At 41.6% G+C, this 15,541-nt stretch overlaps 1 protein-coding gene across 1 annotated transcript in view; it reads right to left on the bottom strand.

Annotated features, from left to right (window-relative positions):
- ERCC5 (ERCC excision repair 5, endonuclease) overlaps positions 1 to 15,541 on the bottom strand; it is a 28,276-nt gene that overhangs the window by 1,143 nt on the left and 11,592 nt on the right. Inside the window, exons 6-14 of the mRNA XM_060080253.1 lie at positions 14,906 to 15,049; positions 12,744 to 12,951; positions 11,301 to 12,404; positions 9,495 to 9,742; positions 9,019 to 9,138; positions 8,635 to 8,848; positions 6,756 to 6,900; positions 2,696 to 2,896; positions 1,456 to 1,540 (exon numbers count right to left, since the gene is read on the bottom strand). Coding sequence (XP_059936236.1) covers positions 1,456 to 1,540; positions 2,696 to 2,896; positions 6,756 to 6,900; positions 8,635 to 8,848; positions 9,019 to 9,138; positions 9,495 to 9,742; positions 11,301 to 12,404; positions 12,744 to 12,951; positions 14,906 to 15,049 — 2,469 coding nt within the window. The remainder of the gene's footprint in view (positions 1 to 1,455; positions 1,541 to 2,695; positions 2,897 to 6,755; positions 6,901 to 8,634; positions 8,849 to 9,018; positions 9,139 to 9,494; positions 9,743 to 11,300; positions 12,405 to 12,743; positions 12,952 to 14,905; positions 15,050 to 15,541) is intronic.

Raw genomic sequence — 15,541 nt, 5'->3', positions numbered from 1 at the left:
CCACATATCAAGTAGGAAATCCCTTCCTCAGCATTGAAAGAGAGTTAAATATTTTTCAGGGGCCAAATATATCATCTTCTTTTACAGCAACACAACTTCATGGGGTCTGTTTCTAAATTCTACTCTTCCCTTCTTCTAAAAACACTGTCATCATATGATACCTTCAGGAAGAAACTTCACAGTATTATATATTAGGAGTCGTAAGAAATATTCTTGACTTTTGTTCAGCAAATCCACTTTCAGGAAGACATTCTTTAAAAATAGTTACATTTGAGAAAAGTTACATGCCTGATGTTCATCACAGCATTACATACAAAAAACCTGAAAATTCAAGGTCTACTATGTGAAGCTCTGACAAAATGTAATCTGGCCACCTGAAACAATGAAGGCCATGCAATACACAGGAAAAAAAACTTACCTTAACCAGTGAATGGGGGCTTTATTTATAACAAATTGCACTTATGTCTGATAATAAATGAATGTGGGAAGGAGGGGAAAAATAAGAGAAAATGGACGTAAATGTTAACATCTGTATTAGAGGAAGCAAACACAATGAGCAATTTTAATCCATTTTTTTCACTTTCTAATTTTGGGGAAATAAACTTATATTAATGTCTACAATGAAAAGGGAGAATAGTATTACAACAAAATTTATCTGAAATTAAGGAGTAATCAGTCACTAAGCCAACTAGCTTTCCTTGTTGGTGGGCATACAATGTTTCCAGTACGGAAAGTCGTCAAACAACACGAAAGTTTCTGGAAAGGTGGTCTACCTCAGGTTTTTGTTTGTTTGTTTGTTTTTCCAAAATTAACCCAATCTAATGGAAAAGGATTTAACTTGAACATGTATCTTGCAGGATATGGTCTGAATTCCGCTGAATGGTTTCTCTGTATGTATGGTTTTGTGGGCTGCCTCTGGGGTGGGAGGAGGTCTCTGTGTGGGCAGGAACACACTCAGGGATAAAGGGAGATGCTGTTACCTACCTAAGAGAACTGAGGGTCATCTCTCCTGCCAGTATACTATGACTGAATTAGTATCTTTGATGATTCATTTACAGAATTAAAGAATATTAGTACTTGAAGACACTTAATAATCAGGACTGCTCTGGACTGGGCACTTCTTAAACTTTTTAAAAATGAAAATAGCTCTAAAAGGGTAAAATATTTAACCATAAACACCTCAGTATGCAATCCATTATCAGATTGTTTTTCTCAAAGTCAGAGTGAATACAAAAGGATATCAAAGTCCAGCCCTAAGAGTGAAATTGGAAAATGAAGACAAAGTCCAGCTTCCCCGTTTTCTGTTTTCCTCTGTTCTCTTACTAAAGTATAATAATTTTTAAATGTATGTTACGTGCCCTAAAATAAAAGTAACTAGTCTTTAACAGCTGGCCCTCACAGTCTTCCTAACTTTAATCTCTATCCTGAAGTTAGGAAAAGAGCTGCCATGATTACCTGCTGGACATTCAGTTGCTTTAATACAGGAAACAGAGATTCATCTGTCTTCGTCCTGTTCCAGCCAAAATACCGCTGACAAAATATGCAGGCAGTTAAGACTCATACATGTTTTGAAAGACATTTAAACAAATGATAAATAAAAAGGTCCAATGAAGCCACCCTTGATTCCATTCCCCATGTCTCCAAAGATTTTCTTATTTATAAAGATTAAAATGATAAAAAGAAAGAATAACGAAACAAATTATTCCAACATAATCATCTGGCACGATGTTCTTATAAATATCCTCTAAGATAAAAGATATTCAACTCTCATTTGAGGACATCAAAGACTCATGACTATGAAAAAAGGTTAATCTAGAATAAAAACAAATTTCTGATATCACATATATTTCTTTTTTCTTTGAGAAAAGATGTAGTTAGATTAATACTATGGCAAACTTTTAAACATCTATCCAAATGATTATTTAAATATGCAGAAAGGAACAGTAATAGAAAGAATAAAACTAATAATATTTTCTATTCTTTCAGAATGAATACTTAGGTATGTAGTGTATCTATGAATGCTTATCACTACTTACTTGAAATAAAGATTCTCTTTAAAACTAAAAAGATGTTTCGCAGTAACTAAAACATGGAAGCAACTCAAGTGTCCATCAACAGATGAATGGATAAGCGAAATACGACATTACATACAATGGAACAGTATTCAGCCTTAAAAAGGAAGGAAATTCTGACACATGCTACAACTTGGATGAAACTTGAAGACATTATGCTAAGTGAAGTAAGCCAGTCACAAAAAGACCTATACTGTATGGTTCCACTTATATGAGGAACATACTCAAGAGTAGTCAACATCACAGGGACAGAAAGTAGAATGGTGGTGGCCAGGGGCTGGGGGAGGGAAATGGGGGAGTTAGTGTTTAACAGGGATAGAGTTTCAGTTTCACAAGATGGAAAGAATATGGGGATGAATGGTGGTGACGGTGACACAACAATGTGAATGTGTTTAATAACCACTGAATGGTATGTTTAAAATGGTTCAGATGGTAAACTGTACGTTATGTGTATTTTACCACAAAAAAAAAATTAAGGAGAGAGAGAAAGGAACAGAAAGGAGCATCTTAGCTGATGGAATATTAAAAAAAAAAAAACTGATCCAAGTTCATGTCCCATAAGTTTTAAACCAAAACACATATTTGACTCGATATTCCTGAGGTTTGAGGAAGGGAAAGGATATTCTCTAATCTTGTCGAGATCGGGTTTGCCCCACAGAAACGACCCCTTGGACTCATCCACCACAGGCTTGAGGTAAGCGTCTGCCACGGCCAGGTTAGGGAAGCCAGGTGTGAGCTGCAACTTGCGTAACTTTTTTTTCACTTTGGTGTCATAAGGATTAGGTCTTATCTTCTTATTCTTTTGAGCTTCATGCCACCACTCGCTACAAGGCAAAGGAAACGAACCTTTGTGAAGCAGTAAGACCTTATGGCAGGTGCACCGCAGACAAAGAGCTAAATGTAAAGTTCAGAGACGTAAACTCAAGTCCCACCCAACTCCAGAACAAAGCCTATGACTTACAGAATGACAATGGTGTATTTCTCATGTTATTAACACAGTATACAATGAGGCAATCACTGACTGACCCCTTCCTCTGGGCTTGGCACTGTGTTAGCTGCTCTACAGGCCCCATCATCACACGAGCACAGTCCTACCACCGTCCTCACCTCACAGACAAGGAACTGACTCAAACAGAAGCCACTTGCTCAAGATTTCACAGCTGGGACTGGTGCAATCTCCCTTCAGAGCCCACACTCATAGAAAAGTCACAGTTCCTCTCTCTCCCAGTGGTAAAATGAAGTGTTATCAATGTATCCGTATTATTTACCTCCAGTCAACTACAGTCAGGAACCAAGAATATTTAATAAAATGTAAAAATGCCAAGAAGATGTTAAATTTTTAAAATGCAGAATGTAACTCTACATCAAGTGTGATCCCAATACTGGAAAAAAAATGTATATATGTGGAGAAAGAAAGAAAAAGTAAACAGGGATATTTAAAATAATAAAAAACACTAACAACTGTTATTTTACCGTGTGCTAGGCAATGTTCTAAGCGAGGATACAGCTATTAATTTTCTTTATGTTTTATTCCTTTTTCAATTTTTCCTTTGTGAGTCTAAATCACTACGGTGGGTTAAAGCCCATTCTTGGACCCTCCTCCCAACAAGAAGTGGGGTCCATGTCCCTTACCCTTGAGTCGGCAGGCTCCGCGGCTGAGGGAGGGACATTGTGCCAGGCCTTTAAAGTCTGCAGCGTCCACTTCCTGTCTCTTAGAATATTTGCCTTGCAAGCAGCCAACATGCTGTGAGGAAGCTCCAGCTCGTGAGGAGGCCCAGATGGACAGGGTCCAGGTGCCCCGGGTCACGTGCCGGCCGACAGCACCGCTCGCCAGCCATGAGCGAGACACCTCACGGGGCCCCTCTAGCCCAGCTGAGACGCCCCCGACACACCTGGCCCCAGGCGGGGCACCCCCACCCCGCGCAGCCTGACCGAACTGCGGATTCACGAGCAAAATCTCTGACTGTTGCTGTTTGAAGTCACTGAGGTTTATGGTAGTTTGTAATGTGGCGACGGACAACCAGAAAAATTTACCCAATTAGGATAAGTAAATGGCATAAAAGTTAAAAACATAAATATAACCCTCTCCTATCTACGCACTAACGGAACCTACAAAACCCTACGTCCGCTGCTTCCCGTACTCACTGGTCTCGGGACCTGACTCACAGGCTTGGTCTCCACCAGTGCCCCACCGCAGCAGTGCCACCTGGTGTTCTAACTTCAGTCTTCGTGCAGGATCAAAGTGCAAAAAGGAAAAAAGATCTATCTTCATCCGTTTTAAAATACTGTTCAAGAGAGCGCTGGGAGAATACCTATAATTCTCCCCTCCTCTCTTGTGAATTTTCATCTTTGAAATATACTCATGATTGCCAGCTAGCAAGAGCAGCACAACACACTGTAAGCTCATCAAACCAAAAGGATCACCCCGCCTTCAAGCAAGAGGGCCAGGCACTTGAAGGTGGAAGACGGCATCTGCCAATGAGCTGAGCTCGGGGGACACAAGACGGAGCAGCAGCGACTGGTGATAAGTGGAAGGGTTTGTGCCCTGACCAAGCCAGTGGGGTGGAATTGCTGTCCTCTGTTTCTGGGCTATTTGGGAATTGGGGCTCAGTATTTTCAGATGTCATTTCCCCCCAGGAAAATCCAAAATTCTCTGTGAAATCTCCCCCAATTTAAATGTTGGTAGCCCACTCAAAATTAAAGAACATACTGTGTAGGCCGAAGTGAACACAGCTGGGCTGAACTCAGCCTGCAGACTCAGAGCTGCTCTGCTTTAAAGGGGGGCCGGCCGGCCAGGGTCTGGTTAGGAAAAGGCAAAGCAGAGAAGAAAGCAAGGCGACAGACACTCCCAGTCTTACTGCTCTTCCACTGTCTCCGCGCCCTGTAACTGCACCTGTCCTAGCCCTGCAGAGCCAGGCAGGCAGGGGCAGCTCCTATCTGCCATCAGTGAGCTAAAAGACCAAGGCAGAAATTGCTAGAGCTGACTAAAAACGTAACCATTCAAACAGCAACAAACGAGCAAAAACTGTTGAGAGAAGAAAAATGGCATAAACAGGCATTCACTAGATCAGCACGGCAAACTGTCTACAAACATGAAAAAAAAATTACTCTCACCAATAACCAGGACACCAAATCGAAAAGTTAGATACCATTTTCACTTATCCTAAAATAATAATCAGATGAGAACTCAAAGACATGTACATAAAGTCACTCAAGGCAGTATTTGTTTAGACTTTAAAAAAAACCAGAAATAACAATAGGCATTTGATTAAATTAGTTATTCCTGATATATCAAAAGACTCCTATGGAGTCATTAAAAACAGCAATGTAAATCTATACGTCGTTGATGATATGCCCTGTTCTATCACCAAATGAGTTGCAGGTAACATAAAAAGTATACAGCATCGTCCCATGCTTGTAAAAACAATAATAATAATAATAACAGACTTATATGAGTATACTTGTGCGTGTGTGTGATTATATATAAAATGCATGTGTATATCGGGCATAGAAAAGACTAACACTGTATAAACCAAAATGTTATCTGTAATCTTTATAATTCATATTTTGTCATTTTTCTAATGTGTGTTTATTATTTGTATAAAAGTTACTTGTACTTTTCCAAGTTATTTACATACCATGACTTACAAGCAACCTAACAACGTACCTCCAGTATATACAGTTCCTCAACAATAAGAAAATTATGAAAAGAGAGATGACGAAAGCAAACAATAAAATACGACGCTATGTGTGCTAAGGCTGGAGGACAGCAATCATTCAAACAACTTTGTATTTAATTCTAATCACCGAATCTTCAGACCAGAACATCCCGAAATTTTTCAAACCAGGAGCTACGACTGGAGAGAACACTAAAGAATCATTCGATCAGCTACTGCCAAGTAGTATCCCATGTCAAACTGATGATTTTGAAAGATGCCATCACACCCTGTGACTAGACGAAAAACCACGGAATTGTATTTTAAAAGAGTAAAATTTATGCTGTGCGAATTATATATTTTTTCTTGAAAAATGCCATCAAGGAGCAACCTTAAGAAAGAACTACTTTCACAGACAACCTCGTAACTAGCGCCATCTCAGAATCTCCAAAAACGAAGAGTATACCCCAAGTACAAGACAACTCTGGGTTCCGGACAGAAGGAGACGCCACCACTGAATACATCACAGTCTACACGCAGAGAGAAAACGTTCCTGGCATATAGCCCCATGCCCCTGGCTGGCCGACCTCCCTCAGAACACTCGGCACACAGAAGTACAAGCACTGGATGCTTCTCCCTCGCCCCCAGGGTGGGGCAGCTCCTTGAGGACACAGCCTGGGGCTCAGTCACCTCCTCTATTCCAGCCTAGCACACTGTCTAGCACATAGTAGCTGCTCAGGAAATATTTGAACGAATGAAACGGTAACCTCTACACTCCCAGGAATTCCCACTGGACTGGCTATGTATCCTCAAACTCGGATAAGCCTGGCACCTCTAAAAATAGTTGCCTATGATTTCATCAAACTCTAGAAAAGGGAAAACAAACTTTAGTAACCCCAACCATTACCTCCTCCTGTTTTCTCAGGGAACAATGGTTTGTGACAGTTCACGATGTAAGTAATAGTTCTGTTTAATTTGGGTATTTATATATAAACACCTGAATTAAAGAAATTAAGAAAGGACTTACGAGAATCTTAGGAGAGGTTCCAGGCCATGTCCAGGGAATTCATTGAGAATTTCCATGGCTGTAACACAACCTATAGTTGGTATTCCTTCCGTATAATCACTTCCAAGCAAATAGGCCAAATTTATTAATTTGTTCCGGTCCAATCCTGTAAGAGTAAAGTTATTATATATTTTTCAACTTTTTATTTCATGAACATTTATTACATAACATTTATAAACACTTTATTATATAGATAATATACACGTATATATCCTTATCCAATATCCAAAGGTATCTCTCTTTTGCTATTTGAAATTGATTCCTTTTTTTAAAATGGCATTGTGCTTGGATTTTTCAAGTTTCACGCATCCTTGCAGTTTTAAATGCCATGTAACCTCTGACCCCCAAATTCGGCGCTCTCACCGGGACCTCTCCTCTGAACGACAGTCACACACACTCAACTGGCACCTTAACATCTCCGTCGGGATGTCTAACGGGCACCTCAGAGGCAACACGTCCAGACCCGGGTCTTCACTCCCGCAACACCCGCACCCGCTCCTTCCCCGTTCCGCCACCTCACCAAGGCCAGTCCACTCCGTGCGCTGCTGCGGGGGAGGAGGGGGTGTCAGCCCTGACTTCTCCTTCTCTCACATCCCAACCCAGTTTACCCACAGGGCCTCTCCACCACACTCTGGACTCTCCTCCTTCCTCTCTGACCTCACCTCTTGCCATCCTCCTCCTCATTCACTCACACTGGCCCCTGAAGTCATTTCCTGGGCCTGCCGTAAATAAGTGCTCAGACTGAGGGCCTTAAGCAAAGGATTCATTTCCTCACAGTTTTGGGGACTAGAAGCCTGACCTCATGGTGTCGGCACGGTTGGTCCCTTCTGAGCCTCCCTCCATGGCTGGCAGACAGACGGCTGGCTCTCCACGTGTCTGCACGTGGTCTTCCCTGTGTCCTAATCTCTCCTTCTTACAAGGACACCAGTCGGACTGGATTAGGGTCCACCCTAACGACCTCATTTGACCTTAGTCACCTCTTTAAAGAACCTATCTTCAAACACAGTCATACTCTGCGGTACCAGAGGTTAGGACTACAACACATGAATTTGGGGGAGACACAATTCAGCCGGTAACTATCTCCATACTTCCCTAGAACACACCAAGCAGGCTTCTGTCTCAGGGCCTTTGCACATGCCAGTCCTTTTGTCTGACATGCTCATCCCCACGGTATCCATAGCACGTGCTTCCTCTCTACTTTAGGCTCCAGCCCAAAAGGTGCCTATTAGTAAAGCCTTTTCTGACCACAAAGGACATGTACTTCCTGCGACTGCAGGTCACTCTCGCCTCTCTTTTACTGCTTTGTTTTTCTATATGGCTCATACCACTGTCAAATTATGATATATGTATTTTTTTTACCATCTGTTTCTCCTGCTAGACTGTTTTATTCTCTGCCGTTTCCCCACTTCCCATTGCCAAGAACAACAACTGGCATATAGGAATCACTCAGTGTGTATTTGCTGAATCAACGGGAGGATGAAGTATCACTGCCAGAAACAACAAGGACCATGAGGCTCATGATTCCAGCAGGAGTGACCCCCACCTGTCTCCCCACTCTACCACCTTTGGTTTACTCTGGAGAGCTCAGGTAACCAGTCAGAGCATAACCAGGCCTGATGATTAAAACTGCAGAAAATGTCTGAACATTACTAGGGTTTTAATTTCTTAGTTCCAAAGTAAAAATCATATTCTGCTACAGAAGCAAAAGATCGTTTATATGAAAACTTGTACAGATCTACCATTTCCATTAATGCAACAAATTAGCTCCTTGGAAAGAAAGAATTCATACTACAAATTCTGAAGGTAAATTTCAGAAAGTGATCGTACTCTGAAGTCTTACCTAATTGGTTGTGAAAGTCCACATACTGGTAATATTCTACAAACTTGTTTTTATTAAAAAAGTTTTTATAGACATGACGTGCTCCGAACAGCCAAATGTCACTGTCATCAGTGATCGTTCCGGAAGTTTGATCAGTCAGATCCAGGATGGCGCACTGAGCTTCTGCTTCCATGGGAGCCTCGATGTAAGGGATGCCGAACAGGCGAAGAAGTTCCTGAAGAGGTACAGACACACGATGACCCCTGCTAAAATGCAGGACCTGGCCTCCACCCGGGAGTGGGAGCAGTGCTTCAACAGGTAACTTAATGCACGTGCCCTCGGGGAGTCTGATTAAGGAAAGACATCAATAGGTATTGTTTGAGGACACCCAAGCTGTCCGCCTACCTGGCTTTCCTGGAACATCTGTCCTGTCACAGTAGCGGCGACCCGTTCTTGCTGCTGTTTTTGAGCTTTCAGTGAATTCTGCTGTGTTAAAAGGTCGCTCTCCAGCGTCTCCAGCTCCTCCTATAAGATAATTTCACTTGTAGGTAATTATATTAATAACCCAATTAAGTTCATTGGTTATAAAAAGCCTGTGTTTAGTCTGACTGAAGTTACCAATAAGCTTTTTCTCCTTATGCAGGTTTCCACTTGGATTTCTGAGCGAGTTTGTAATAGCTTTAGAGTTCCCTCACTATCCCACATGGGAAGTGGACACTATCCCGGCCAGGAACCTCCACAAGAAACGAGCCATGTCAGCAGGAGTAAGAAAATGGGTGCAAAGAGCTAGTATGTCTTCATCCATCAGCTCCTTAAAAACTCAGAAGCTACTTAACTTGGCTTCCTCAGCAATGAGTAAAAACATGATGTCACGTTATTACCAGGTCAACATCTTGCCATTCGTTGAGCAAATCGTCTGCATCTTTTTCAGTTTCTTCAGGTGGCTCAGTGTCCACGGCCTCCCTCTCAGAGTTGTCTCTCGGGAGGCCCTGGGAGTCACCTGTGGCTTCTTGCGTCTCAGTTCCTACTGGTTCCTCTTCAACTTGTCCAGAGGGAGGTCTGGAAGCTTCGTGTAACTCAGCTTGAAGTTCATCACTGCTATTTATACTCTGCACTTCAATGAAACTTCCTGTACCAAAATAATAAGATCATTTTGTCTGTAACTAAAACATATAAATTACCCTGAAATCATCAAGAGCTTTCCAAAGTATCCTGAAAAATGTTTTACCTTAAAGAGATTTAAATGTCATAGAAAACATGTAACAGTAGTATATTGTTATTAAATAAATTTATTAATAAGTGCCTGTAACTTCAAAATAAGCCTTTTCAATTAGATACACTGGCACTGTCTTTGAAATTAGGGACCACGCTTTCAAACATTTGCATATTTGCTTTATACAAAAATGTCCTCTAGGGCAAAAGTCCTCTAAGTTAACTAATATTGTTTTGAAATTCAAAAAGAACTATCAGGGTATGTACACAATCATGGAGTTTTTTAAAAATCTTTTTACGCTATTTCACTATGAACACAGCAAAGAATAACACTGTGACACAGAAGAAACAGCTCTTCCTCTTCCACTTCCTTCCTTCCCCTCTTGATGTCCTTTCTTCTCTTTGAAAAGCATTATTGATTCCCTTCCTTCACTTCAGGGGGAGGAGTCTGGATCTGAGGACACACTCAGAACAGAGGGGCTGGGACCAAGGGGACAGCCAGGACCAAGGAGGAGGCCAGTGATATAGGGAGCTGGTTACAAACAGAGAATGAGCAAGTAAGTAAATATACTGAAGATAACAGAAGGTCCCTCACTGTTAGACAGTGAAATTATAAAGAAGGAAGAGTGTAGAATGAGATCTGGGATGCTGGAGAAGAACTGCAGATACGAGCGTGAGCTCATGGGTGTATACACAGCCCCACGAACAGGTGCCAGGGTTGGGATTCAAACCCCATCCAATGGCCCCAGAGCCAGAGCTTCTTGGTCTACACTGCACTGCTCTCTCCCGTCTCCACCCTCTGGTCACCTCTGCAGGGGAGCTGAACCAAGGCCAATTGTCCCCCTGGCTCAACCTCACCTGGGAACAGCGTAGCAACTCAAGTTTCTGGCTGTTCTACACATGTCCACAAACGACCACAAAGACACTACTGTGAGGACTGATTCTGGGGTTAGATATAAATTTTAGTGAGTAGGCAATTTTGCAGATTTGAAATCTGTGAAAAATAAGGATTGACTATACATAAGCATACACAGATATGGACATATAATATACATGTGTACATATAGAGAGCGAGAGAGACAGAGAGAGAGAGATATGATAAAGCCAATGTGGTAAAATGCCAGCCACTGAGGTCCTAGGTGAGGGAAATAGAATGTTTTGAGATACTTTTTCAACTTTTTAAAATGTGTAATTATTTCAAAATAAAAAGTTAAAACAATTAAAGGGAAACTCACATTTACCTTCTCCAACTAGGGCACGCCCTCCCTTTAAAAACAAAAATGAAAAGAGTAGCCAAACAGCAACGGTCAAGATTCCATTACTAGCTGTGTGTCCTTGGCAAAGTCACTTGACCTTTCTGGGCCTCTAGTTCACCACCTGAACGATGTGGATCTGGACTACACTAAAGCATCTCTTGGTTCCTGCAGATGCGAAATCCTACTTTTCTTGATCTCTAAAAGAGCACAAACACTTACCGTCAGATTCACTTTCTTCAGAGTCTATTTCCTTTGGTTCCACGGACGCTGGAACTGAAATTAAACCCTGGCCTGCAGATTCAATGGTCTCATGTTCTTGGATGGTTTTCAAGAAATTCTCATGCTCTTTGGCATTAACAGATGCCACATTTCCTAAGTCACTTACTGTCTCTAAAGGGACACTTAGCATATCACTGGATTCTTGCAAACTGATGGTGCCTTCGGGAGCAGGGTTTTTTTCAGATTCTGTTTCCTCATCACTTGAAAGAACAGACGTGTCATATTTACTCTCAGGTGGAAGAAGACCTTGCTGTAGCTCAAGTACTTTGGTATACGTTCCACTCCTTGTCGGAGGTGTTGGTGTCCGCTCGGGTCCACTCTGGAGACCAGGTGCATCCCTGGGGAGCACCACAGTGTTTTCCAAAGGAACTGGATCTTTTCCGTCCTTAACTGCAGTCTCAGCGCTTGTCTGAAAGGCTTCCTTCACCAGGGGAATAAACGACATCTGCTCTTTTGGAACGCTAGAGTCGCTGCCTTGACAAAAGACAGGCCTCGGTAAGTGAGCCGATTCTGTCCGCTCTTTTTCGGCATCAGCGCTGGTTACAGGCTCCTCTGCGAGGTTCACACCGGCTGCGTGAGACGCCGCTGCCAACGGCACTCCTTCCCCATCTCTCGTTTCAGGTCCTTCCTCAGTCTCCTCATCAGAACTGCTCTGGAGCGGTTTCGGTTTTCTCGCGCCTGCCCCTCCTGTCTGCACGTCGCTCCTGGCACGCACTTTCACGTCTTCATCATCGTCATCGAGAGCTCTCTGTATGGCCAAGAGAGTCAGCGGCGACACAGAACCCGCACGTGCGGTAGCGGGCGCGCGACTCACATGGCGCAGCCTGCAGGTCTCACTCTCCAGCTCATCTTCTGAGCTGCTGCCCAGCAGGGCCGCCTGCACGGCCAGTAAGGTTCTCGGGGAAGGAGGGGAGGCGTCAGGCTCTTCCTTTGGCTCCAGCTTTTCACACGGAGATGACTTCATGTCAGAAGACCTGCTGTGCATTTCACTGCATGAAGGAAGAGACTCTGAATCCACTTGTGCAACTTTCTTAGCTTGAATACCTTGAGAAAAATTAAAATAGTCTCACTATGTAGCTTTACAGTGTGACAACATGCTTCTAGTTAGATGAATAAGAGCATACCGGTTCTCATAAATGAATTTACAAATTCTCATTTAATCAGCAACTAAGAGTTAATTCATTAGTTAATTTTAAAGTGGGTTGGTATGATACTACTTAATACATTAACAGCTATATACATTTATTACTGCATTAATAATAATTATAGTCAATAAATTAAGTAGGACTTCATTCATATTACCTGGGGGTGGTAGCTTATAGAATTCAGAGACACGACATATTTTTGGTTTTTAACCGTCAAATAAGTGATGGTACCTGATACCTTTAATCAAGATGTAATGTGAAGTATCTTCAGAGACCACCCTCCTTGACTCTACCTCCTTCAAAAAGCCTCCTTCATCTTCATATTGCCTTTGGATTTGTCCTGAATGTTGTTGATTCATTTCCTTTTGGACATTTTCTATGTGTTGGTTTAGATAGTTTTTTTTAAGCAAGCCTTTGAGCTGGTACTGTGAAAAGTCATTGGACTCCTAAGGCAAAATAAATAAATAAAATGATTTCTTATATTAAATACAGATAGTATTCCCATATTTCCATCCTTTTCCCCCAAAGGGGTTAAAGAACAATTGATTTTTTCCATTGGTGGTACTTTCATACTAGAAAAGTAAAATTTGAATAGAAGGAAAAAGCTATAATTGCTTTGTTAAAGGATAATCCTTCAAACAAAAAGAATTGGGCAAAAGAAAGGAAATCATGGATACTGTTTATGATTCCATCATTTACTCAAAAAACATTTATTGAGCATGTGACGCATGCCAGGCACTGTGACATGTTGATTCTGGCTTAACGGACAATCTTTTAGAATGCAAGCGAAGTGCCCAGCACAGTTCCTGGTCCATAAAAGACACACAATAAATCATTGCAATCACAGTTATTAGTAATACTTAACATTTATAAAGCATTTCCTGAGCAAGACATTCTTCTAAGTGTTTTTAAATATATTATCCCATTTTATTCTCAACCACCGATGAGACAGACATCATTATCTCCATTCCACAAATGAAGAAACTGAGACTTAAACAGCTTGAGTAACCTCTCTAGAGCAGCATGGCTAGTTAAGTGGTAGATCTGGGGTCAAAAGCAAGTTACCAGGGCTTCCCTGGTGGCACAGTGGTTAAGAATCCGCCTGCCAGTACAGGGGACACAGGTTTGAGCCCTGGTCCGGGAAGATCCTACATGCCGCAGAGCAACTAAGCCTGTGCGCCACAACTACTGAGCCTGTGCTCTAGAGCCCACGAGCCACAACTACTGAGCCCACGTGCCACAACTACTGAAGCCCGCGTGCCTACAGCCCATGTTCCACAACAAGAGAAGCCACCGCAATGAGAAGCGTGCGCACCGCAACGAAGAGTAGCCCCTGCTCGCCGCAACTAGAGAAAACCCGCACGCGGCAACGAAGACCCAGTGCAGCCGAAAACAAATAAATAAAATAAATAAATTTATTTTTAAAAAAAAGCAGGTTGCCAAGCCTTATACTAAATTGCTCCTATTACTATTACGATTATTACTCTTATTACTTACCAATACTACTATTATCAATTTTGCATTTGCCCAATGTTCAGACAATGCAAAGGTCCAGCCTGTATGACTTAGAACTTCCCTTAGCTACCAGAAGGACGGATTCAATGAGCTGTGCACCATCCTACCCTGGCCTACCTAACCCAGAGGCTCTGTGGTGGCAGAAAGAGAAAAAATGGAGCAAACCATCAGGACTGCCTCTCTTTCTCCCATCCTTCCCACTGTTGTTCACATAATCCAAATACTATTTCCTCAAAGACCAGCCAGAGATCCATTTACACTCAAGAAACAAAATGCTGGATGGATAGACTGAACCTGGATGTTTCCGCTGAAACAAAAATAAATTTACTTCTGTCATTTGAATATCATTCTGTACACCTTAGCATTTTCCTATGTTCACGGTCTTCGTGGAAAAGCAGATAGGAGTGATGGGAAAAGAAACAGCTCCTGCTTTTTTCATATTTTTGGTATCAAAATATATTAATATTCTACAATGTATATTATGGGTTAAAATAACTTTTATGAACTAACCTAAGAACTGAACCACTAAGCATACACTAGGCACTTACTATGTGAAAGATACTGAGCTGAGTGCTAAAAACACAGAGGTGAGCAAGGTAGGCACAATTGGGTGCTAAAAATCTAAAGAGACACTACAGGGTGCTGTGAGAACACAGAGCAGGAGACAAGACCTGGTCTTGGTGGAAAGTCAAGAAAAGCTTCTCTGAGTAAGTATTTATAAGTTCAAACTTATAAATGCATGTTTCATAGTATCTCAGAGATATACAAATGCCATTTACTGTAAATGTATATTGTATAAGTAACGCTTATCAATTTTCTTTTTCTAATGAAAAATATTGCTGATATTCTTAATTCTAAGCATTAATGTGCTGTTGTATAGTTTACCTCTGGCATTGCTTCAAATAATGTTCTTCTTCGCTTGGTAAATTCTTTCATATCAGTCAAGATTTCATGCTTTATTTCAGGGGGCAGGCTGCTAAAGTCTTCAGACTCAATATCTACTGCATGAGGATTCTGAAAGAACTCCTCCTGTAAAGAGTAAAATGTAACGCCATGAAATTTACACTTTATACACTTAATTCTATTCACCATGACAGATTTTTTTCGGTGCTTGTATCATAAACAGAGTTCTGCATAATCTACAATAGGCTAAACACAGTTGTACATTACCTGCAAGAAGCATCAAAGTGAAGAGGCAGATTAGGGAATGTATCCATTCACTCATTCATTCATTCAAAAGAAAAAAAATACTTGCCAGGCACTGTTCTAGGTGCTAAGGAACTATAGAGATCATGCCAGCTAAGGTCCCTACTTTTAGGAGCAGAAGAAGACACATGATAAAAAAAATAAATGAACAAGATAACAGTGAGAAAACAATGCAGGTTAATCTGATAAGAGAGTTAATTAGAAGAACAGAAAGAGAAAAAACATTATCTGATAGAGAAGACCCCACTAGAAATAATGACCTGCAAGCAGGGACACAAAAGACACCCAAAAACCTGCTCTGGGACACAGCATCTC

This window comes from Mesoplodon densirostris, chromosome 17 (genome assembly GCF_025265405.1).
Source record: "Mesoplodon densirostris isolate mMesDen1 chromosome 17, mMesDen1 primary haplotype, whole genome shotgun sequence".
In the NCBI taxonomy this organism is placed as follows: Eukaryota; Metazoa; Chordata; class Mammalia; order Artiodactyla; family Ziphiidae; genus Mesoplodon; species Mesoplodon densirostris.
The sequence above is the reverse complement of the archived record's forward strand: the minus strand, read 5'-3'. Positions and strand labels throughout refer to the sequence as shown.